Genomic DNA, 23375 nt, shown 5'->3' on the forward strand with positions numbered 1-23375 from the left:
AGACTGCACTCAAAATGCAGACAACTGGTGGGCTGAAAGAACCTTAAAGTTAGCAGTCCAGGTACCCTTTAATGGAAATATGCCTGTTTGTTTTCCCAGTATTGTTAAGCATTATGTCCCATTCTGAATTCTTGTTGTTCTGCTTTGCTGTCTGTGTATGGACCGTCTTCAGTCTTGTATAGTGTCTACACTGTATCCACCTTGACTTTTCTAAGTAATTTGTTAATAATTTCCTTTAAAAGACTTAAACCCATCCACCTCTCTCCATATCCAAGCTTTTTTTTCTGCCTTTCTGTTTGCCTGGCACCCCTCATTCTACACCTCTCTCCCTCCTCCTCTTCTCATTCCTGCTGCCAAATTAAGTGTCAAAGAGACAGGGAAGGCGGGTGGATGGCCCACATTTCTCCTATAGAGGTCTACAGTATGACAGTATGGTACTGTACGTTTCAGTGTGCACTTTGTTATCCCCACCCCTGCCTGGGCTCATTAATGGCTGATTGGGTTGTTATTGTAATTAAGGACTCCTGTACATCCAGTGAGAGCACCAAGCTGTCTGCTTATGGGTGGTCCTCAGTGGCAGGGTGGGCTGTGGAGGGAGCACAGTCATTGTCCTCCAAACCTACATAAGGTCTACCAGCTTTTTTCCTCTTTTGTATCACACCTAAAGCTCTGATCTGATTTTGGAGAGAAAATGCCATTAGGTGTCTTGCTTGTGTTTGACCCACAGGATCTGTTTTTATGTGTTGTATGTCTTTTTTGTGTTTGCAACCACCGGTTGACAAGTTGTACCCCTCCTCTCTTCTATCTGTGGGTCTGTGGGTCTGTGTGTGTGTGTGTGTGCTACTTGTCATGTAACAGTGTTCTACAGCGGACCTCCATTCATGCATGTGATCACCAACCGTCCTGTAGGTCCCTTACGTCACTCTGCGTTCCTGTCTGGGTTCAGGTTACACTTTCACCCCCCTCCCATCCTTTTTTTTTTTTATACCCGCGACCCCTTTTCCCTCTGACTGAGTCCCCCTTCTATATTCGCCCACATTGCTTCTCCTCTGTCCCTCTGTCCCCCCCTGCTACTAAACCTGGGAGGAGAGGAGGAGATATCTCATTATTTTAAAGACACAGGGGCTCTCACAGCCAACCCCTGACTGCTCGCCCTCCCTTCACTCTTCTTCATCTGCCCCCTCATGACCCCCCCATCTCCTCCCCTTCATTCCTGACAGTTGAAAACAGGACTCCATTTTACAGAATGAGCTCCCAGTAGCTCCATCTACTGCTTATGACCCACTGCTGTTTCTTTGTGTCCACAAAGGAGGATGTGGCATGTGTGTGAGCAGAAAGATCTAATTTCCACCAACATCTTTCTTACTTTTAGTGCCAAAAATACAGCCATGTGAAAAGATCATGTTTGTGTCCTGTTGGTTGGTCTTGATGATCACCATGGTCAGAGGTGAGCTGCACCCTGGCCCTGCTAGAGGTTGCGTAACAGTTTGTTATGTTGTCGTGTTTCACAATAGGTATCCGGTTAATACTGCTGGCTTGACAGTGAGTGGGTGGCCTGTAGGCTTGTTTGATGTGTCCAGGAGATATGGCATGAGGAGCAGAGAGAGGTGTAAGGTTGCTGTTATCACTGGAAATAACACCAACTGCTGCACAGTAGAGGAAGAAGTGTGTTTTTGTGTTTTGGTTTACGATACTGTTTGTGTCTAATAAAGAGGGAGTGGCCAAAGAAGGCACGCTGTCTTGCTGAAGTAACTCTGTGTTATCTGATGAGATGACAGCTCATGTGAATTTATTTACTTATTTTATGAGTTGTTTTTGGCTGCTGACAAAACTGGCTGCTTGCGGAAGTCTGTAAAGTTGAGCTGCCTTGGACCATGTCAACAAAAAGGTGAATAGGTATATGAATAGGTATACAACAAGATCTGTTAATAGATGTTTTTTTTTTAATTTTCTTACCTTTACCACCTTTGATCCTTGTGTGACGTGTTTTGGGATCTGTATCTACCTTTTAAAAATGGAGAATATAGACATATAGGATTCAAAGACCCAGTAATGGAAAAAACAACATAATGTATATGCTTACTGTGAGACAAGGTGCTGCTTCAAATTTATCATTTTAGGGCGATGGGGAAAACATGTTTTGACCATTGGATGCAGTGACCCCTTCCTGCCAACCTCTAAACAACACGGTTTTATTTAGCAATGTCACGATTACAGGTTTTATTGGCTGTTTTCTATTATGAGAAGTCACCATCTCATTGACATGATTCTGGCCAGAGTTTGTACCTGGGTTGTTGACATGTATGTCTGCCTAACCATTAACAGAATGGGAAGTTAATAGGTAGCTTACACCAAGGAAATGGCAAGAGGGCCAATAACTCCTCAGTGGAACTGAACAACCCGCTGTAATTAAATTTGAACCTCCATGTTTGGAGTCATGATTTGTTGTGATTGATTGCTGATGATGATGCTACCTGTGTGCCCCGCTGGTATACCTTAATACCACCCAACCCTAGTGGACAGTGTGTAATAAAGCAGTTGGGGTTCACATCATCAAGCTGCAAGAAAGACACGTATAGACAGAATATGATTTGCTTATGTAGCAGCATCCACTAAAGGGGGATTATATGTGTGATGCAGGGTTTATTTTCTACATGCTCTACGTGCTACATTTTCAGAGATTTCTGCCCTTTCTCCAATATAACCGACACTTTGCTTGTTTGGCTACAAAACTCAATAACAATGTCTCCTTTTCAGAAATTGTGAGCAATTCCAGGTAGGAACTGTTTTCTACAAGACTATATACAGCAAGATTATCACTGTGCAGAAGGATGTATATGTGTGATATCTTTTATTGATGATGGTTGTGGTTCAACCGAGAATAAACTTGCATCCACTCATGCTGTCACAAGCCAGATTAAAAAAATAGCACTGCAAGCTACAGGAAAGTGAATATATATGATTAATTTTTGTGTTATCATCCGTTTATCAGTTTTCTTTGTGAAGAATTGTTTGTGATTTGCTGCTTTGTGAGATTCCTGTAATGTTTGTTCCTCGCAGTTGAAAGGAGTTTGTAATGTTCCTGCATTTAAATCAGCTTGCCCCCATGTTGGGTTATCGTGCTAAACCATCTGCTTTAGGCCCTAATGGCTGTTTTTATGGTTGACACAGTACATGCATAGTTACATCATGTGAACAAATTAGTGTTTTATGTCGCACAACTGCTGGTGTGGTTTTTAATGGTTTATGAAATGTAAACAGGTGTGGCTAACAGAATTTGCATTCGCATTTATGCAAATACGTCTCACACTTTGAACGCCATGTTCAAACACTATCCATTGTGTCCCCGTGTCAAGTTCTAAATGATATCTCCTTTGAGTAGCCTGGTCCAGCCTCAGTGATCCTCCCTGTCAAAAACATCTCAAAGAAAGGAAAATAATGTATTTCAGAGGGGTTGTTTTAATTAGCTCATGTTATTTTTGCAAACATTTCAATATGCATGCCAAAAATAAAAGACAATTTCTGTTGCTGAACAGCTGCTGATTTTGATGCAGTGATTTGCCAACAGACGGTGTGGTAGTAATATTGTTGCTCTGCTTGTTTGCTTAGTTTTCATGGCAACAATCAAAACATGTTTTTATTACTTCACGTAATTTAAACTACGAAGCACCCCCCCTTCTGTGCACTAATTTTCTAGAACCTGTTAGAAATGTGCATCTTATTATTATTTGAGTAACACTGCCATGTGTTTTCTCCTGAAGTATCTGTGCTCTAATGAATTCTCCACTCTTGATGCATTTGTGTGCAGTGCATTTGCCTGTCCAAATGTGGGCTGTGTGTGTGTTTGTATACCAGTGTGCAGCAGCAGCTAACGAGTATGAATGAGCGTGGATAAGCATTTTGCTTCTAGGCTTCTGTCAACCCCTTCATGGCTGCTTCATTCACACCAGACAGTGCCATACAATATTTCCCCTCTGGAGAAATACTGCTGCAGCCAATGAGAAGAGAGAGACTTGGTGTGTGTATGTGTGAGGGAGAGGGAGGGAGGGAGCTATTGCTTGCGGCCAGTCAGATTGTAGATGGGACTTGAGTGATGCTTGTTCATGAATGAATGCTGAAGTGTTTATGTTTATATCTGGTTGTTTTATACCGCTGCAAATTAAGGATGAAGTTTATGACTGTTTGGCCTGTTACTGTAAGCCACACTGAAGTTAATTGCAAGGAATGGTGTGTATCTCCATTTACATGGTGGTGCAGTCTTTCAGTCATTTAGTCTATTCAAACGCTGCTTTACAGGTTCTATGGGACAGTAATTGTTTAGAATTTCATTTAAATTTTATGGTCAATTTTGTAGATCAATATGTGCATGTCTTTTTATTTTTTTTATTTTTTTGGCCTTAATTTGACAATGTATTCAGAGACAAACATGGGTAAAAGAGATCAGGTGATTGCATGCAACCTGAGTGTCCCTGAAGGGGAAAAAACCCACTCAATCAGATATAAACCATATCTACATTACTTCATGAAACAAATGCTATTTCAGGAGGCTGTCATGAGTAAAAGCATGTTAATGGTAGTCTTCTGTAATAAAGCAACAAAATGGTGAAATGTTTTGGTGGGTTCACCTTTTGGGATGTTATGTTGTACGTCGGGTACCAACACATACTTCACTTTGTCATGTATATTACATACTTCCTCTGAAGATGATACAATTCAAAGTTTGTCCAAACACAGAAAACCAAGAGTATTTATGTTTTTCTGCCCATTGCCTGCATGTAGTGTACTGCTGCTGGCTTTTGTTCTTGATTTTCCCTATTATGTGAAAAGAATGAACTGAATGTTCATTGGCTGGCTTTTCAGTTTAATTATAGATTAAATGGAGAAATTGGGAAGATTAATTGGTGATGAAAATAGTTGTTAGTGCTGTACAATAAAGTCTTCTAAAGTACACATTAGGAGCTTCATAATTATCCTTACTGTCAAGTTGAGTTAAAACTTTATTAAGAACAGAATTAATTGCAATTTCCATTGTCCTTGTTGCAAGAATATGTACATTTAAACATCTGCTGAAATTACCTCTTGATTTATAAATGAGACTGAACATTGACTGAATGAAATAGAAAATATTTGAGATTAACACAAGCTTGTTTCTGTCTTTCAGTCTGCCAGAGTAAAGACATCCGGAACAATGTGACCAATCTCCAGTCATTGGAGAACTGCACCATCATCGAGGGCCACCTAAAGATTCTGCTCATGTTCAAGACCAAGACTGAGGACTTCCGGGGACTCAGCTACCCAAAACTGCGAGTAGTGACAGACTACGTGCTACTGTTTAGAGTCTACGGTGTCGAGACCCTCAGCGATCTTTTCCCCAATCTGACGGTGATTCGCGGCAACAACCTCTTCTTCAATTATGCTCTTGTGGTTTATGAGATGCTGCAGCTGAAGGAGTTGGGCCTCCACAGCCTTATGAATGTCACCAGAGGTGCTGTGAGGATAGAGAAGAATCCAGACCTGTGTTACCTGGCCACCCTGGACTGGTCCAAGGTCCTAGACTCGGTGGAGGACAACTTTATTGTGGCCAATAAGAATGAGAGAGAGTGTGGAGACGTGTGTCCTGGTACAGCCCAAGGTCAGACCATCTGCCCCCAGAGCACCATTAATGGACATTTCAGAGGACGATGCTGGTCACAGAGCCACTGCCAGAGAAGTAAGTGTTTGCCAATATGTCTAAAATAGTAAAGTGTGTTCTGTCTTTTTTTTACCTTAAACACTCCATTTGTGCCTCTTAAATAGGTGTTTTAACTCTGCCTGTCAAAAATAAATATCGACAATGCTCCAGGGAAAAAAAACTCCATATTGACTGGATGTTTAGTACAGGCATGATAGCGTAGGATCCATCACGTTGCTTGTTTTTAAATGTTCCATTGAGACGTGTAAGGAGAAAACATACTATTATCCCTCTTAGAAATCAATTGAAGCAACTGATATTTTTATTCAAAATGGTTTATGTAATGATTTCTATGTTGTGAAGGGCTGCTCCTGATATAAGCAGCTGGGGGTCGTGGACATGCCACGCCCTCCTATTAGCATTCATTGACTGGTGCATTGTGGGCAAGTGATCTGTAATTATAGGCTCAGGATCTGCTTGATGTGTGAAATGACTCAACTACATTGTTGAGTCAGGGAACGGCACACTCAAAGGTAGGCATTATGGAAAAAATTGCTATGAAGAAAGATAGTTGATGGACAGGAATAAACATCATAGTACACTCGACCGGTCTGCCACTGTGTTGGCCAGTCAGTCAGTCTTTCCTCTCCTACCATAAACACAGAGAATGTCTTCTATTGTAAGACACACAGAGAGGATGCTTATTATTTTTTGAAGGCGATTATAGCTTTGTTGTTTTTTCTCTTCTGTCTCTGTCTGACAGAGAGGCCACTGTTCAAGGCATAACAACTTTAGCCATGTTTATACTTCAACATCAACAGCCTGTGTATAAGACCTCAATTTTCTGCCAGGTCTCACTGTCGGGGAAAGTAATACAGGAAATGGCTCTCTTCATGTCTCAGTCTCCATCTCTCAGACACACACACATTTGCCATAGTATTTTGACTTTGACAGTCAGTGCATAGGATTCAGTTTGTTTTGTTGGTCAAATGGCAATTTTTGAGGAACACTGAATCTTAGCTTCAGATAACTTTGATTCATTGTATACCACACTGCATATTTATGGTATACACATGTCAATTTGCTTTCAAACTCTCCTTAAATAACTTTTGATAGACATTAGGTAACAAACAATACAAACATACCAGTAATATATATGTGTGTCCCCTGCCCCTTTGGAAGATGTTTCTAGCCCAGAGCAGCCACACACTACCAGATGTAGCTCTGTATCCATACCATGTTACAGCGCTACACATAACACATGTTGGATGTAGGCATGAGGAAACTAGGATCTTTAATTAGAGCTTCTGTGAATGAAAAGTCACAACTTACAAACTTACACAAACACACGTGTACACGCAGACGCGAGTGCAGGGCGCAGGAACATTAGACGGGGCATTAAAGTTTATGTGTGAGTGGAAACTGTGGGGTTGTTTTTGTTGTGCTTTTATAGGGTTCCAGTTGCCTTAGGTAAGAGCCAGGGGAGAGCCTGCATTCCTCTGATCTTACACTCCTCCTTACAAGCAGGAAAACCACTGTGTGTATGAGTTTCAAACGAGTGTGTGAAGCACATCACTTTAAACTGTGCAGTTCCCTAAAGCATCTTGTTGGCAATCCAAACCAGTGTGTATGAGAACTGACATTCATTGCCCAGTGCTGTTTTCAGGGGTTTGCATGTGTCCATCTCTGGTGTACATGTATAATTTGTGTGTATGTGTGTACTGTATATTTACAACTTTGTGCAGGTTGCCATTCAGATGTGGAGATCTAGTAAATAGTCAGTTTTTGTCAAGTACAGGCTGCAATTTTCTCAGCTTTTACAAGCTGTCACCAGTCACTGTGGTTTCGTTGCCTGATTGAATGTTGCTGGTTGTTTGCATTCCTTCTCCCTAGTGCAATAGTGTATTCTGATCAAGAGCAGTAGTCTGACTATGAGCTGTCAGCCCAGCATAAATACACTAAGATGACAAAAGTTTTAGATCAAATGTGATTATTTACAGATGAGATAGATAGATAAACTGGATATGCAGGTGACTTGCTAGATGAAAGACAACAGAAACAAGTAAAGTTGAGAGAAAAGAGAGGAATGGGTGCAAACTGTTGATCTCCTGTTTAGATAATGTTGCATGTGCTGCTCAGACTTGGCACACTGTGTTCAACCTCACACACCACAATCCAGCAGTTTGCTTACAGAACGCAAGCACACAGAAAAATACACAGAAACATACACACACATAACTAGGGTGACAAAAGTCGTTTACATGTGTTGTTGTTGCGATTGTTTCCGACACAGTCACAGTGTCATCTCCTGTAGTGATAAAAAAGCCAATGTCTACATTACACATACCTGTGCATCTGTCCCAGTCACACAGGTTAAACACCTTATAGCGGTCAATCTCAAGGGGTCTGTATGCGTCATTCAGCATGACTTTGTAATTGTCCTACTGACTGGAGTTGAATTTAAGGTGGAAGAGCACAGCAATGGCTTAAGAATAAGGACAGGAAAATTAGCTTGAACATATTAAGCTGCTTTTGTAAAAACAGGAACAGGTACCAGAAATATTACCACAATGGTGTTTACATGTATGTAGTTCTTAAAGTTCTATTATAGTATAGTTGATCTTCAGCAGACTGTAATCCATGACAGTGTATTATGCTCAGAAATTATTGTATCAATCACCTTGACTTTTAAACACTTACTCATAGATGCCTTAGCTATACCACAAACCAAAGGCTGTTGTTCTGTTCTGTCCTAGCCGGTACTCATGAAACATGTAGGTAATGGAAATTGTTATCAGTGACATTTCCAGTACCGTTTTATTTCTCATGCTATCAAATGTAACTAGACGTCAGTGTGGATAAGATGAGCTAGACGAGGGGGCCAGAAGGGAAAGAGAAGGGGTTGGGCAAACCAAAACAAACAGAGCAAAACAAACATGGCGGGGCTTTTCAAGTGTGGCTCCCAGGTACACACACAAACGCGCAACTCACAAACCACACACACACAAACACTTTTGCCAGAGTGGCGACTGGCCAAGTTAAAGGAGGCTAGAGAGAAAGACACTGACAGTATGGAGGAGCTCAATGAAGCGTGCTCTTGGCCTTCGCCTACAACCAAACAAAAACACTTTGCTAGCCTAGCCTCCTAATTGGAGTGTAAAAGTGTCTCTGTTCAGGCTCGCTTCTCCCTCTATCTGCCTTCGGTTCTCACTTTTAATGAGGGGTAAAGAAAAAGAGTTTTCCCTAAAACAACTGTTGTTAATTAGCCATTTAGCCCTGTGACACCAGGAACTGTAGAATATAAATACAAAGGATGGACTGTTTGATAAAATATGTTAGGACTCCTTCATAATCAGCATACATGTAAAGGCCTTTGCATGTTTATAACAGTAGAAACACAACAGGCTACTTTTGTTGTTAGATATGTTGTCCCAGAAAAAAGTGCATAAAAATACGATCATTTAGAATATTATATGCCACATGTAATTATAATATAACAAAGACTGATCATTTGGCTTTTTGCTCTTGTGTTGGTGCATCCAGCTCTTGTAATGGCAGATTGTTCTACCATCATGGTGGCTAAAATTTGGTGACATACTTAAACAACATAAACATTCCTATGAATTTAGTCATTAACATGTGGGAACCCAACCAGTCTTATCTGTGGACATACAGTAGATTAGATAAGTGCAGGTCTGGTAAATGTCATGTGCATTCACTGTGAACTGTTAGAAGACTGGGGCATGTTCAAATACTTCATTAAAGTTGATGTGTTGTCAATCTGTGAGGCAGCAACCTTTGCACATATATTGAGTCACTACTCCTTAACACCAAGCCTCCCTCTGGAGAAGAAGGCGTGTTGTTTGTCTTGTGTGGTAGGCGCACAAGCAAACACAGAGGTTCTTTTCCTGATCAACAGATACAATGATTAAACAAGACCAGAGAAAAGTTATACTGACAGCTAAAGGGCACATTTTTGCCAAGTTGTCTCACAGAGTCTATAAGTGTTTGGGAAATACAACAGAATAATCACAGTCTGCAGCCTTTAGGCCACTTAAACTTTGACCCAGATGCATTACCAGTGAGAGGGGACTTGAGCTTGAAAGGCTATCCTTTGCTATCATCTCCCTCACTGGTATTAACTTGGCTGCCTGGAAGTAGGAAGCTTGTTTTAAAGTAAACGGAATAACTTGTGCAATTAAGATGAAAACATAAAGCAGTGGGCTCTTACAAGATAATATAGCTTGTGTGTTTGTGTAACATTGGACCATTTTAGGGTCAGTTTGCAGTTTGTCTAGCTTGAGGTAATGATGCATGCAGGACCCTGAGAGGGTCTGGCACTCACAGAGGTTAATGCTGCAAGATTGCAGCCAGAGTTGATAGTCCATTTGTTCTAGAGGCTGTGATTGCAGTTATTAATTATAGTTAGTTGCTCTGATAATATCAGGAATAAATTGTCATGATTCTGCAGCACATTAAAACTGGATCTCTTCCAAAGCAAAAAAAAAGTCTTTTGTTCATTCAAACAAGGAAACACTTTAGTGGTAGTATTTGAATTTCTGTTTCCATTCCGGTCCTCAAGTAGAGTGAATTGCAACTGAAAGTGAGAGACTCTCACATATAGGAGAAAGAGCAGCAACCGTTTGTTCTCATCTTTTGCTCATTTATTGCTATAGACCCTTTAATATTGTCCGTTTGTGATAGTTGAAGTTTTTTTTTGGTGGCTTGCCTTACATCAACACACACAGACACTCACTCACTGGTGTTTGAATTACCATGAATATCTTATAAGGGACAAGGAGTGAGAGGAAGAGAAAAAAAATGAAAGAAGGATAGAAACAGACAGATGGAGAGGGAGAGGTAGTAATCATGTGCTCTTGTGTTTTCCTTCCCGGCAGCTTGCATCCTTGTTAACGAATCCAAATTAACTTTGATAAGCTGGTGTGTGTGTGTGTGTGTGCATGTGTCTGTGTGTGTTTCTCTCAACCTGCTCCATTTGTGTAGTGAGTGTTGTAGCAGGCAGGCAGTGCTAGCCGAGCGCCCCGGGGGATCTGGAAAACTATCTCTCCTCTCTCCTCCAGCTCATCAATGGACTGGCACTCCCACATCCTGCTCCACACACACAAAGTGCTGCCCACTTCTCTTAGTAGAAGATTGGCTGCTAGTAGAAATGTAAATAGCTGGTAGTGTTGAGGATGGGGGCATCTGAGGATACTGACATGGTGGAACAAGATGTATGGCTACTGTGGCTGCATTGTCAACAAGGAAAGGTGTTTAATTAATACCTGTTCTTAAGTTATAGTTAAGTTTTTTTAGAATACACATGTTATATTTGTTAACTTTGGACAAGTATATATTCAGAGGGAGCCTGATATTTCTTCTTAATGAGGCTAACAGGTTGATGAGGTTGATTCCCATTGTGTATGTGTGGTTTGATGTGTGGAAAGCATGTTGGCAGGCAAGTGGCTGTTACAGCTTGAGCTGTCTAAAAGGACTTCCTCATTACTTCCTGCCTTTGTCCAAAGTACTTCCTACTGCTGAGCTGTATGACTGGGCCCAGGGGGGAAAGCTGGAAGGGAGTGAATATTGGTGGAGAGGAAGGCTATTTGCATGTTGAAATGAGTTGGATGAATGGGTCACAGTTCTCCAGCACTGTGTAACAGAGCTGCAAATGTTTATTTCCTTAATCGCCTTGCAAGCTTAGAGCTAATGCACAACATCAGTCTATCAGAAATCAGAATAAAAGGCAGCTGGGAGGAGAGGAGAGCAGTAAGAATTGCATAAAGTGTTTGTGTACATGAGGGAGGAGAACAAGACCCACCCTTGAGGCGAAAGAGGGGGATTGTTTTCAGGTGTTGAAGCAGATCAGGTGACAGCCTGCTTCTACTTCTTACAGTAGCCAAACATACACATGTTACTTATGTTTATGTAAGCCCACTTGCTGACATAAATATTGCTGTAGCCCAAACTTCATCTTTTTGTTAACGCAACCGAGACCTCATCATAAAGTAAGTTAACTCAGGTAAAGACAGATAGACAAATACATACAAAGTTCCCTAAAGTCAGTTTGTGTTTTTTGTGCTAGATACAGAATGATGATATGAAAACAAGATGTAAGCAAAAACCTGGTTATAATCAAGATATCTAGTCAGCATACATATACACTCATTCATTTTTATTTAGAGTTGAATCTGTTTTTATGAGTCTGAGTTATGTTATGTTTTCAGGTTGTTCGTCTGCTGTTGGACAAACAACAAGTGATTCTAGTTTCAAGTTTAGATTTAATTCACTTTAAATAACATTGTATAATTATTTGGAAACTGAACCTTTAAGTTGTTATAGTTTTTATTTACTTATACACATAGGTTTATCATTATATTGTCCTGTAGCCTGTCCTGCATCTTTGTAGTGAAAATATTTGGATATTGCTCTAAATGCAGTGTTGATAAAAACACAGTTTCCCTTCATGTGCACTGTAAATTCTGAGACCTACAACAAAGAGTTGAATATATTTAAGTGTTTTATACATTAAAGACATAATTAAGTTAAAATAATCTAACAGCAACTTTCTTCCTTAGAGGAAGCTGAATATTTTGTAAGTCGAAGTAGACACAGCTGCTTAAGTGGAGCAAGAAGGTTCTGTGTACGTTCATGGACACGTGATCTCAGAACTGTGTGTTAGAGGCTTAACGTAGTCTATAACAACAGCTACTAGTATGTACTGTATTTGGAATATGTGTTGGTTATGCTCCATCAAGCACTTGGAATTTCATGGGTGGCTTTGAGGTGGTACAGTGGCTCTGCTGAAAGGGTTTGGGAGAGTTGTTTTGATGTTTGAAATTCTCTAGAATTTGTTGTTACATCACCTTCTTGGGAAAGCAGTGTTTCCTACAGGTTAAGAAAGTGTTCATGGCGGCGTTAGTGTGGGTTATTGAGTTCATGCTCACCTGACACCTTTTAGAAGACTTTACAAATTATTATCCCAATTTTGCCTTTTTGGTCACGTATACACCGATTCAGTCGAGCAGGATCAGTCAAAACAATCCCAATATTCAAAACATGTGTACTAAAGGAAAACCTCAGAGGTCGGTGTTAGAAATGGACTTTGTGTTTCTAAACTTGCTTTTCCTGAACTGAACTTGTTTATCCTTAAATGACCTTTCCATCCAAGTTCCTTCCAAACCCAACTCTTTCCACGTAGCTCTGTCCAGACCCAGATCACTCACTTCACTGAATCTCATGTCCTTGGCTTTCAAGAAATGCCTCTGTTCCTTGAACCATTTAACAGGTTTCTCTAGGGCAAAGGAGAAAATACCCACAGTATCCTCCAGGGAGTCTAGCCCTACTCAGAATGTGTTAAACGTCTGGGAAGGGACCATGATTTTTGTAAAGTGGAAGCTTTGATGGTGACCACCACCATGTGCAGGATGTGATGGTGCAGTCTAAAGAAACTTTGTCTATTTAAGGCTATACTTGTGACACCTAAGATCAGTAGTGGGGCTGGGTGGGGTAGACAAATGCACAGGAGTATTACCGGGAGAATGTGACCCTGGGTTGAACCACCAGCGTCAGGAGGGAGCAAGGAGAGATTTACACGCATGCGTTCGATTAGGGCACACATAGACAGGAAGGCCCAATATGGAACACAGACAGGTGTAGAATTTTCTGGTCAAAGCTGTGACATAAGATGTTGCATTTCATAACCACATTTAGCCTCTCATCAAAACTTATCATGTAAATACAGTTAGTTAGCCCACTTGTGAATTTCTCTGTAGTGCAGACTGGTTCTGTGGTTGGGTCTGTGCTTCAGATTGGCATAGCTCCAATGTGTAAACTGTTACTCTCCTCTGACCTGCACTGTGAAATGTTTCTTTTTAGCCCTGTTGAATTACATGGGAAGAAATCAGTTCTTTCTCAGCCTGAGCTCTTTCCTGCTGTTCAGTGCATTTCTACTATAGAGTTGTTTTGTTCTCTGATGCTATAAAGAGATCATGCAAACAATGTTTTGTCACTAAGCAGCCCTTTTGTATCTTTACGGTCTTGCTGATAGCTTAACTGGTTGTTTATATTTGCAAGACAGATATCAAGATGCAGTGATAAACCTTCTCTTTCAGCCTAACTGCATCCTCTGTTCATACCAGAGTGGTAACTAAGTCATAAGAAAGGGAGTCTTTCTTGTCATAGTAGAACATGTAGAAGTATAAAATTGCACTGGACAAGACTCGAGTCATGCTTGTACTGTGTTCTCCCGGCACTTCACTGCATTTTGATGGCATCGCTGCCTTCATGAGGGAAGCAGTTGATAATTTGGGATGTCTAGTCATGTGTGGAAAAGCCTGGGGAATGTAGAAGACAGCACTAAAACAGAATAATGAAATGAAGAAGAAATACTTTTCCCCTGTGTTTCTTTTCTCTCTCTTCACTTCTGATGCTCCACCTTGTATAAAAGATCCTCCCTCCCTTTTCCCTTTCTTCTCCTCTCAGTGCCTCTGTTCCTTTGCTTTGTGTGCTCTCTTTCTCTTTCTCTCTCCCCCTCTTCCTTCCCCTAGCACGCTGTGGTATGCAGACATGCAGGAATTTCTGGGCCTCAAAATGATAGACCAAACTTGTCAGCCTTGGCTCCTGTTACTAAAGATGGCTGCCTTGGCAGTGTGTGCGCCTGTGATTGGTGCACGTCTGAGTTTCTCTGCATGTGATTGGTCATAACATGTTTGTCCACGGTCCATGTGTTGCTGGCAGAAGTGTAAATGTCAGTTTTTTGTTTGTATAAGAAGCATTTTCCATCTGTAGTTTGTGACTATCCTGCGTATTCTCTCCTTCACAGTTTTGTGTGTGATTTCAGAGGCGTGTGTTATTGTATGTATTCCTATGTGTATGAAAGACGTGTGTCACTTAGAAGCACTTGGGTAACGAGCAAAAGACAGAAATGTTTTACTGTACAAGATCAATACAGGGGTCCAACTTAGGGTTGCAGCCCACATTTGTTTTTATTATTGATTAATCTGACATTTACTCTCCTGATAGGTTAATGGGCAGACGCAGGGATGTGTGTGTTGGCATCATTTTGTCACCTTTAAAGGGACTTTTAAATTTTGAGGAAAGCAAACACCCTCCTCCAGCTGATTATGTATTGAAGATGGCATTGAATAGGGCCCCATAGTCCTTAATATAGACTATGATCTAGTGAGCTAGACTCTTACAACCATGTGTTTGTGTGTGTATCACCAGGCAGAATGACGTCCAACCCAGCTAATATTTAGCATGCCTTGGCTGTTGCCTCTCCTCTCCAGTGTCTGCCTCTCTGGACCTTGTGATGGCATTGTTGTAACTAAAAAAGGTTCTGCTCTGGTGCTCCTCTCGCAACCTGTCAGCCAGACATACAGCACTCTGCTGTCTGTTCTACACACACGTGACATGGATGACTCTCCCAGCTATGTTTTGCTGGTATTTTGGATGAACTGCATTGCACCTGTGTTTCTGTGTGTGCACTGTGTATACCCATATATCATCTGACTACTCTTTGTGAGATTTGTATCTTGGCAGAGATGGAGTGGAATGAGCATTTTTCTTTTCTTTTTTTCCCCCACAAGGAATTTTGCCATCATGTGCCGTCAGTTTTCCACTTTAAGTCTGCTTGTGTGTTCTGTACCTGAATTTAGGTTAATAAGATCAACTGGAGCCACTGTATTTGTGGTGAGTGGACTGCAAGCATGTGATCCAGTGGTATTCATATTAATCACGAGGGAGGAACGGTAGATATTAGCAGGCAGACTACGACAGCCTTCCATCCGGAGGGGGCTTGAGCCAACTAACCTCACAAACAAACCACACCACTTTGGAAGTGCTATCTCTTCTCAGTGTGGCTGCTCTACAATAAGAAACTATGGCAGAAAAACAACACTCTGCAATAAATTCATAAGACCTTTTTACACTCAATATTTGTGTTAGAATGGGCTTGACCTGCTTAAAAGAGTTGTTTATGACACATCTGATAACGAACGGCGTTGCTTGTCACCCACATAAAATGTAAGTCCCCCTTATCACCCACCATCTCTCTTCCTGCCGCATGCTTCAACCAATGCAGGCAGAGCCAGGGAGGAGAGGGGCGCCCCTCTGGCCAATTCTACTGAACTAATTGGTGGCAAAGGTTTGTGGGTAGATGGAAGTTTGGGAGCAGTGGTGAATATCTGTATCTGTGTTATACTCTAGATGTGTGAGCAAGCACCTAGCCAGAGTTAGCGGGGTCAAGATTAGCAAATGGTGGCAATAGCAAGGCTTTTTTGTCCTGCTGCCTGTTTGTCACCAAACTATACGTTTCATCTGTTCACCTTCACAGTAGGATGTTTGTATGATTCTTAAAAAATGCTAACAACCTCCTTCATGCAGAGAGATGAACAGATGTAAATATGTTGTTGAATCAGTGCATTGTTGATTTGTTAATGAATGGACGTTTGACTCGGGCCATAAACGCCCAACAGTCCTCTTCTGTACAACTCAGCGTGCCCTTAATGGTTCTTTTAATGTAATACAATGTCAGTGCTTTGCTCTCTGTGTGCCTGTATGTCTGTCTGCATGTGTGACCCCTCTCAGGAATAGCTAGCAGTGATGGATAGATGGATGCAGAGAACAGCTTGGATGACAAACTCAGCTCCTAGTTTTTTTTGACGCGACGTATGTCTGTGGGAGGGACTGTCTGGCACTCCATACTTCCATACTGTGGACAGTATGTGTAGATCGAGACAGATGCTCTGGTCTCTTTGTCTCATGTGTAGCATTGACAGAGATAAATGAGCCAATAGCACATGTCCAGACTGCAGAAAAATAGAGGTGATGCATGGTGTTCCTAGCATGTGCTAGACCACAGTACCTCTGCAAGGTGCTTTTTGGCCATGTTTGGTAGATTATTAGATCAAAACACAATTTTTTCGCACTGATTTAATTTGCTGGAATTAGACAGTTTTAGCAAAATCTTCTGTTTGCTTTGATTATGTTTAATTCCCATGTTAATTACAGCTTATACAGATAATCAGGTAGGGATGGCAATTAGTAATCAATGATCAATTAATCACTGTTTAATGTGTTTAATCAATCAGGAATATATTACCAATGGCTCATGAATTATTTATTTATCTCAAGGTCACTGGCTAATGATTTCTTTTGAGCAAATTGTATCTGAAATATACATCAACCCAGGCTAACACCCACTTTTACACAGTGAAAATAGTTGATGTAATTTCCATTTGATTGGTGAAAATGAAATTGCAGTTGTTTTTTTGTTTTTGTGACCTGTAGCATTTGCTCTGCTCCCCTTTTCAGTGAATTCTTCCTTTATTCCAAGAGCCGGTCATGGCTGTCGCTGATAGCATCAATCACCAATACCTGTTTACTGTCTGCTGTTAACCGCTCTTCCCTTCTGCACTGATTTAATTTAGTCCTCATTTTACTTTTTACAATCTTATTATGAAGACACACACACACACACACACACACACGGCTGTTTACCTCTGCCTATCCAATGTTCTGTGGCAGAGAATCACATCTGTTATACAGTGGTGCTGTGGTGTTGAAGTGACCGCAGAAACTTGTGTTTGCTGTACACTAAAAAATTCACTGAGCAATTGCTTTTTTTGTTAGTAAAAAAAACACAAGAAAGGCATGCCCCATACTTGCTTCATCAGGTTTTCTAATTTGGCTAATCACCAACCACAAGTGAGACATATACAGTCCCACCTGCTATTGTGTGATCAAGTGTGTAAGATCTGTTGGTTCATACTCATCACATGTGAATATTCTTCCTGCTCTCTCTCTTACATAGATCTGCACAGCAGCAGCAGCAGCAGCAGCAGCATTTCTTAGAATAACATCTGTACAGTAGCCAGCTGAGCTGCAGGCAGTCTGTTTTTCTCTGAGCTGCTTTCATTGTGTTTGTTTTGGCAGCATCTGGAGATGAAATTCTTGTTCTATTTTTTTATTGTTTGCTAGATGTGTAAATGAGCTCTGGGTGTCTTTGTGTAAGCTTTGGATCACTCTAATGTGTGTGATGGTATATATGCACATTTCTAAATCATGAAGATGGATTAGGAACAAGGTGCTGTTTACCACGCTGGCCTTGCAGTAGTGAAGGCTAAATAGTGCAGGCTCAAGGAGCAATCTGTTCAAAGTTCAGTCGAGTCTTGTAGATTCAGCATAAGTGCACGATGCACATATAATTTAAGCTATCAGCATTATATTCTGACAGCCTTCATGCAATTAAATACATACATACATAAATAAATAAATCAGAGAAAGAAAACAGGACATTTCAGCTGCATATTGAATTTCATTAAGTATAGTCTGTCTTTGTATATTCATCCCTGTTAAAGTAGCAGTGGGAGAGCACATAAGGCACAGGTAATGGCTGCCTCTCTGTCTACCTCTGGCTGCTCTGTTTCAGTGAAAGCCTTTTCTCTTTTTATGCCACCCACCTACTAACTCATGCTGCATGGTAGTGGGGCCTCTGCTGACAGCACCTGCACCCCAAGGATTAGCAGGGCCTCTTCAGTCCCCCTGACACTCGTTCCCCCCTTCCTAATGTATGTGTTGTATTCCTTATTCTTTTGTACCGTACCCTGGTGTACATGTATTATGTATGTGCATACATGCACATACACACATATGGCGACATGATACCATAAATGGGTGCTCCTTTGTGGTGGGACCATTCTCCTGCAGGAGTCACCCGCTGTGTAAATCCCTCAGATCTGGTTTGTTTTTCAGTCAGGCCCCTGAAGGACGCCATGTGCCTGAGCCTGGCATCAGTAATTGGCCGAGGACCCAGCTTTCGGCTTTCACGTCGCCATTATGTCCAGTCTTTAGCCATAATAGCCTGTGGATTCTTAGTGTGGTGTGACTGCTGCCAATGGTTGTAAGTGAACTTGTTGCAGCTGCTGTGACCTGCAGCAGTGTTTTTGTTTGCTTTTAGTGTTCTAAAAAAATATCATGTACATACTGTCTCTAGTCAATTACAGATTCAAAACGTCTGAAACATAACTGTTTGTTGTTATGAAAATCAAATTAGTAAGTAAGTAAACTCAAGGGTCCTTGTGCAAGAAAAATATCTAGACATTTTAGCATGGCCTATAAGGTCCTATAGATACTGTTCTACTGTGTGTGCACAAATCATGAATTACATTGAAGGCAGTATAATAAAGAACAAATACAGCTCTGTCACCTCCAAGGATTAATCATCTCCCTACACTGTCGCCTGTTTGTGTCTTGCTTAATGATCAGAACATGTCATTCAAGTGTTCCTTTTCCAGAAATCAAAGACAATAGAATGAAATGGTTTTCCACGTGTGGAAGCTCTCTTTCTTTTCTCCTCTGGGGCTTACAGCGAAGACGCAGCTCCTCCTCATTACTCACAGTCTCACACGTTTGCAGGCCTGCAGACAAAAACATGCAACGAAAGACAAAGTGAGAATCTGAGGTTGGCACTAACGCTTAGTTAAACCTCCTAAATTCAGTCAGCGATTCTTTATATTTATTTCTTCAATTTATTGTCATTAAATTAGAGTTTGTTATCTAAATGTTGACAGGGAGCAAGCAAAGCACTAATTTAAAGAATGTGAAGCATAACTGCAGCCTTATGACCCTCCTAAGGTAAATGATGTGTCCACTGTTAAATCTTGTTTTTGATAAGATGCCCCGTGAATTCCTGTATGAGGAGAGAAAAACAAGCCTAGGGGGAGGGGTGTTCGTCAAAGAGCTGATCTCAGTGAGGGATAAAGGGACTCAATGATCCTGCTCTTTACCCTTGACAGTTAAATCCATGTGGTTTGGTAGTGATATTTTTGCTTATTGTTTCCCTCATTACAGCTATACGCCTGCTCTGCCCTTTATGTATGACCCCTCAAACCAAGGCTTCCTCTCTCTTGCAGCTTCTTCACACCTTGCACCCATCCCTTCAACCCTGTCTGTATCACTACATACAGTTTCAGTTATGTTCACATAATCAGGGCTCAGTGAATGACCACTGTTGTATCTGTTTATGACCTGTTTACCTGCGTTTTGTTGCTGTAGTCTGTTGTGCCTTATCACCACCTATCCCATATATAAAGACATTTACATTTACATATAAATATCATTCATCTTCAGCACTTGGTGCATGCACACACACATAATCTCCCTTCATTCTCTGCTCGGCAGTTAATAGTGTGTGCTTATGGCAAATCTCTTTAGTCTGGCAGTTATTGGAACTAAGATTTTAATTAGGGGAGGTTTTAGAGTGGCACACGCTGCATTAGCATTACAACAGGGGCATGTTTGAGGTGTGGTTTGGCAAGGAAGACACTGAGCCATCATTCTAACCAGCTGACATATCAGTCTTGTCAAATTAAGAGCATTGTAAACTCCATACCATCTCTGCTTAGATCAGACAGGGGGGAAGTGACACATCTGTGCTTTCATATTGGATTACTTTTCCAGGATGGGCTCACACTCTCCATGAGGTTGTAAATAGGACATTAAAATAGCCACACTTTTTGAGGATTTTTTGGGTACCTGTTCATAATACCTTGTTGCCAGAAATACCTTTTTTTGTTGGGCTTGGCTTAGGGTTTGATCTAAAATGGAGTGCAAAAGTCAATGTCCGCTGCTGAATCTGTGTTGGCTGCTGAGCCTCAACACCTTTTGTATATGTTTTGTTCTGCTCAAAGACTTGACTACATTGCCATTTTTGGGAGTTTTTAGAACAAACAGAATTTAATATTTCCATCAGTTAGGTGTTTTAGAGGCTTTCACTCTGTTTGTTTGTACTCTCACTCTCTTAACTGAAGAACAATCTTAAATTGAATTCATTTGTAAGCCTGCCTAATGTATACTACATTTTTTTATCCTTTCTGTGTGTCTAAATTACTGTAGACCTGTTGGTTTTAGTCCATGCCTTTCCCACGCAGCTCTTTCAGAACAGAACGAAAGGTACAGAACATGTAGTCAGACAGATGCTTAAGCAAACAGAAGAGAGGAATCACCAAATTTCCTCTGAATTTCTTTTGATGTGTTTAAGCCTGAATCTGACTTTAAACTGTTTTTCTTATGACTAACACTCTCCTAAATCAGTCCTTGTACACCGGCCCCGGAGAAGCCTGGCTTTGTCTTCCTAGCTGTTTACCCTGGCCTGTTGCTCTGCTGATGGAAAGATGTCTCTCACTGAGGTCAGACTGAAGTGAGGCTGTGAGGGATCAGGGTGCTTGATAACCACTGTTCCACAGCTTTTATTTTTGCTCAGCTGAGATATAATGATCACTGTCTTGTGTACCTGACTCATTTAATAAGCAAAGTAACAGATGTGTTGGAGTAGAACTGTTGGAGTCATCACATGAGCAGGAGTCAAACTGTTGCAGTGATATACTAAAACAATTTGATTCAGGGCCTAGAGCTGTAATGGTGTGTTTGTCTTGAGGTCAGGGGTCAAGGGGCAGGAAGGGAGGGTCGCTCATCTTGGAACAAAAGCATGATATGAGAACAGCACGTGTTTGCCACATGTGACCTGTGTACTGTATCATCTGCTGTGTTTTGACCATAACATGAGGGAATGTGCATCTGTCACCCCTTGTGACAAGCCTGTTTTTCCTAGCAATAATGGAGAGTTTCCCTCCTTCCTCCTAGAATACAGAAGCCTTCCTGAGGCCTCGTGGGAAGGAGGAAGGAGGAGATGGGCAGGGTGGGAGTTCTCACATTCATCAAAAAGGACTGAGAGGGCATATTTTGAAGAGCTTAGTGTTCCCAACTCAGTCACACAGCCAGAACAAAGCTAATGTGGAGGCTTCAAACAAGATCTCTGTGGCTTTATCTCGGTTGATAATGTGTGCCATCAAAGATAATATTTGAAAGTATTATCATATTTTCGGAAACTTCAGAATTGACTTTGTTTGTGTTTGTTTAATCTCTTCCCATCCGCTGCTCCATGTGCATACATGTACTTGAGTTTGCCTGCGTACCGTAGCTCTGCTTAGTGCTATGCTGTGAATATGAAATAGGACAGCTAGCATCTGCACTGCAGCCATTCCACCCTGGCCCCCACACTGTGCCTACTGCTCAGTGCAGCTGCCCAGCTTGCTGAAACACAGGAGCATGGAACTTTTATGTGTGCTTGTGTGTTTTGGGATGAGTGTGTATTGCGGGGGAGGAAGAGTGTTTTGTTTACTTGTCTGTTCCTTTGTTTGTGTGGGTTCATTTCCTTGTTTGTGCTGCTTTTGGTTTCTGAGAGACTGCTGCTGAGTACCTGCTCCTGATCTGTGCATGGATGTTTGTGTGCACATTTGCAGTTAATCTGCCCCTGTGCAAAGGGGGGTTCATGCAGCAAAAATCCAAGAGATTTCACCTTATTTATTTCCAGTATCTCTTAATCTATTGTAACGCACTATGGGGCTAGGGGCCTGACTGCGGCCATAGGTGTAAAAAGCAACGGAAGTAGGTTCTGCTATGGAGCCTAAGTGTGTGAATAAGACAAACAAACAAAATTGTTTAACCTGTAAAATGAGAAAAAAACATAACTTTCACCAACCAAGTGGCAGATTTGCATTTTTTTATCAGGTTTAAACACAATAGGCGTATTTAGGACTGGATTTATTTCCTTTGCCAGTCTGGAACAGCCTATATTATGGCTTCCACGGCAACACCTCACCCCGCTCATAGGGACTTGCTGAACTCAAAGCCCCTGAAACACAAGAAAGCCAGGAAAGAGGGAGAGAAGCAGAAAGAATGAAGGATGGAGTAAGGAAAGAGGAGAAGAGAAAGGGACAGAATCTTTGACAATCAGCTCTTTGATAAACATTTTCTCTGTGTCAACTGAGGACAGAGAGATAATGGGCAATTTGAGTTCTCCTTTTGCCTTCCGTTCCCTCTCTCTTTCTGTGGCTAATATGAGGAGATAATGGGCCATTGAGGGAAAAAGGGAAGGCTTAAAAACACCTTAGTCATGACGGGGCCACCACTCAAGACCAACGATTAAATTACCCAAATGAAGAAAGGTATTTATCTAAGCACAACTACAATCCATAAAACTGCACTTAAGGGTGCCCAGTTAAAGATGTTGATTTGCTGTCTGCAGCTTTTTGGGGCTTCGTGTGTCTTTAGAGTTTAATTTTTCATTCAATATATTTGGGCTTTTAACTATCTGCCTTAGGAGAGAGGTCAAAATTCCATCAAACATCATCTGAGTCCCACAGAATGCCACATGAGGCTGGTTTGACACTGATTGTGTTCCAATCTAGTCCATGTTGTTTGATGTGTATGTCACACAGACTCAGTGAATCACAGTGAGTGCTGGACCTGACAGCTGCCTGGACATGGTGCTGAGCTTTTGTTGACTAACTGAAGGCAATTTTGTTATAGAGACCCCTGCCTCCTCTGCTGATATGTCTGTTTCTATGTGGGTGATTATTTTTGTTTGTGACGTAAAGGAAAATCATGAGGCCAGTGATGCAGGTGTCATGCTCTCTAGATGGATGTTCACCCACTACCTCTCTCCATCACCTTCCCACTGTCACCAAACTGTCCAGTCAGCAAAACCTACTGGACCTCTCCCTGTGTTTGTGTGCAAGAGAGAGGGAAAGACTGTTGTGTCTGTGAATGTATAGTGCATTCTTGACTTTCTGTGTGTGCAGCAGCAACTGCATAAATGCGTGTGTGTTCCCAGCTTGTCTGTCTTCTCATTTGTGTGTAT

General features: G+C 41.4%; 1 protein-coding gene across 1 annotated transcript in view; it reads left to right on the top strand.

The window, feature by feature from the left end:
• insrb (insulin receptor b) overlaps window positions 1–23375 on the top strand; it is a 60224-nt gene that overhangs the window by 13525 nt on the left and 23324 nt on the right. The window contains exon 2 of the mRNA XM_028404336.1: window positions 5162–5710. Within this exon, the coding sequence (XP_028260137.1) occupies window positions 5162–5710 (549 nt within the window). The remainder of the gene's footprint in view (window positions 1–5161; window positions 5711–23375) is intronic.

Source organism: Parambassis ranga, chromosome 4 (assembly GCF_900634625.1).
Source record: "Parambassis ranga chromosome 4, fParRan2.1, whole genome shotgun sequence".
NCBI lineage: Eukaryota > Metazoa > Chordata > Actinopteri > Ambassidae > Parambassis > Parambassis ranga.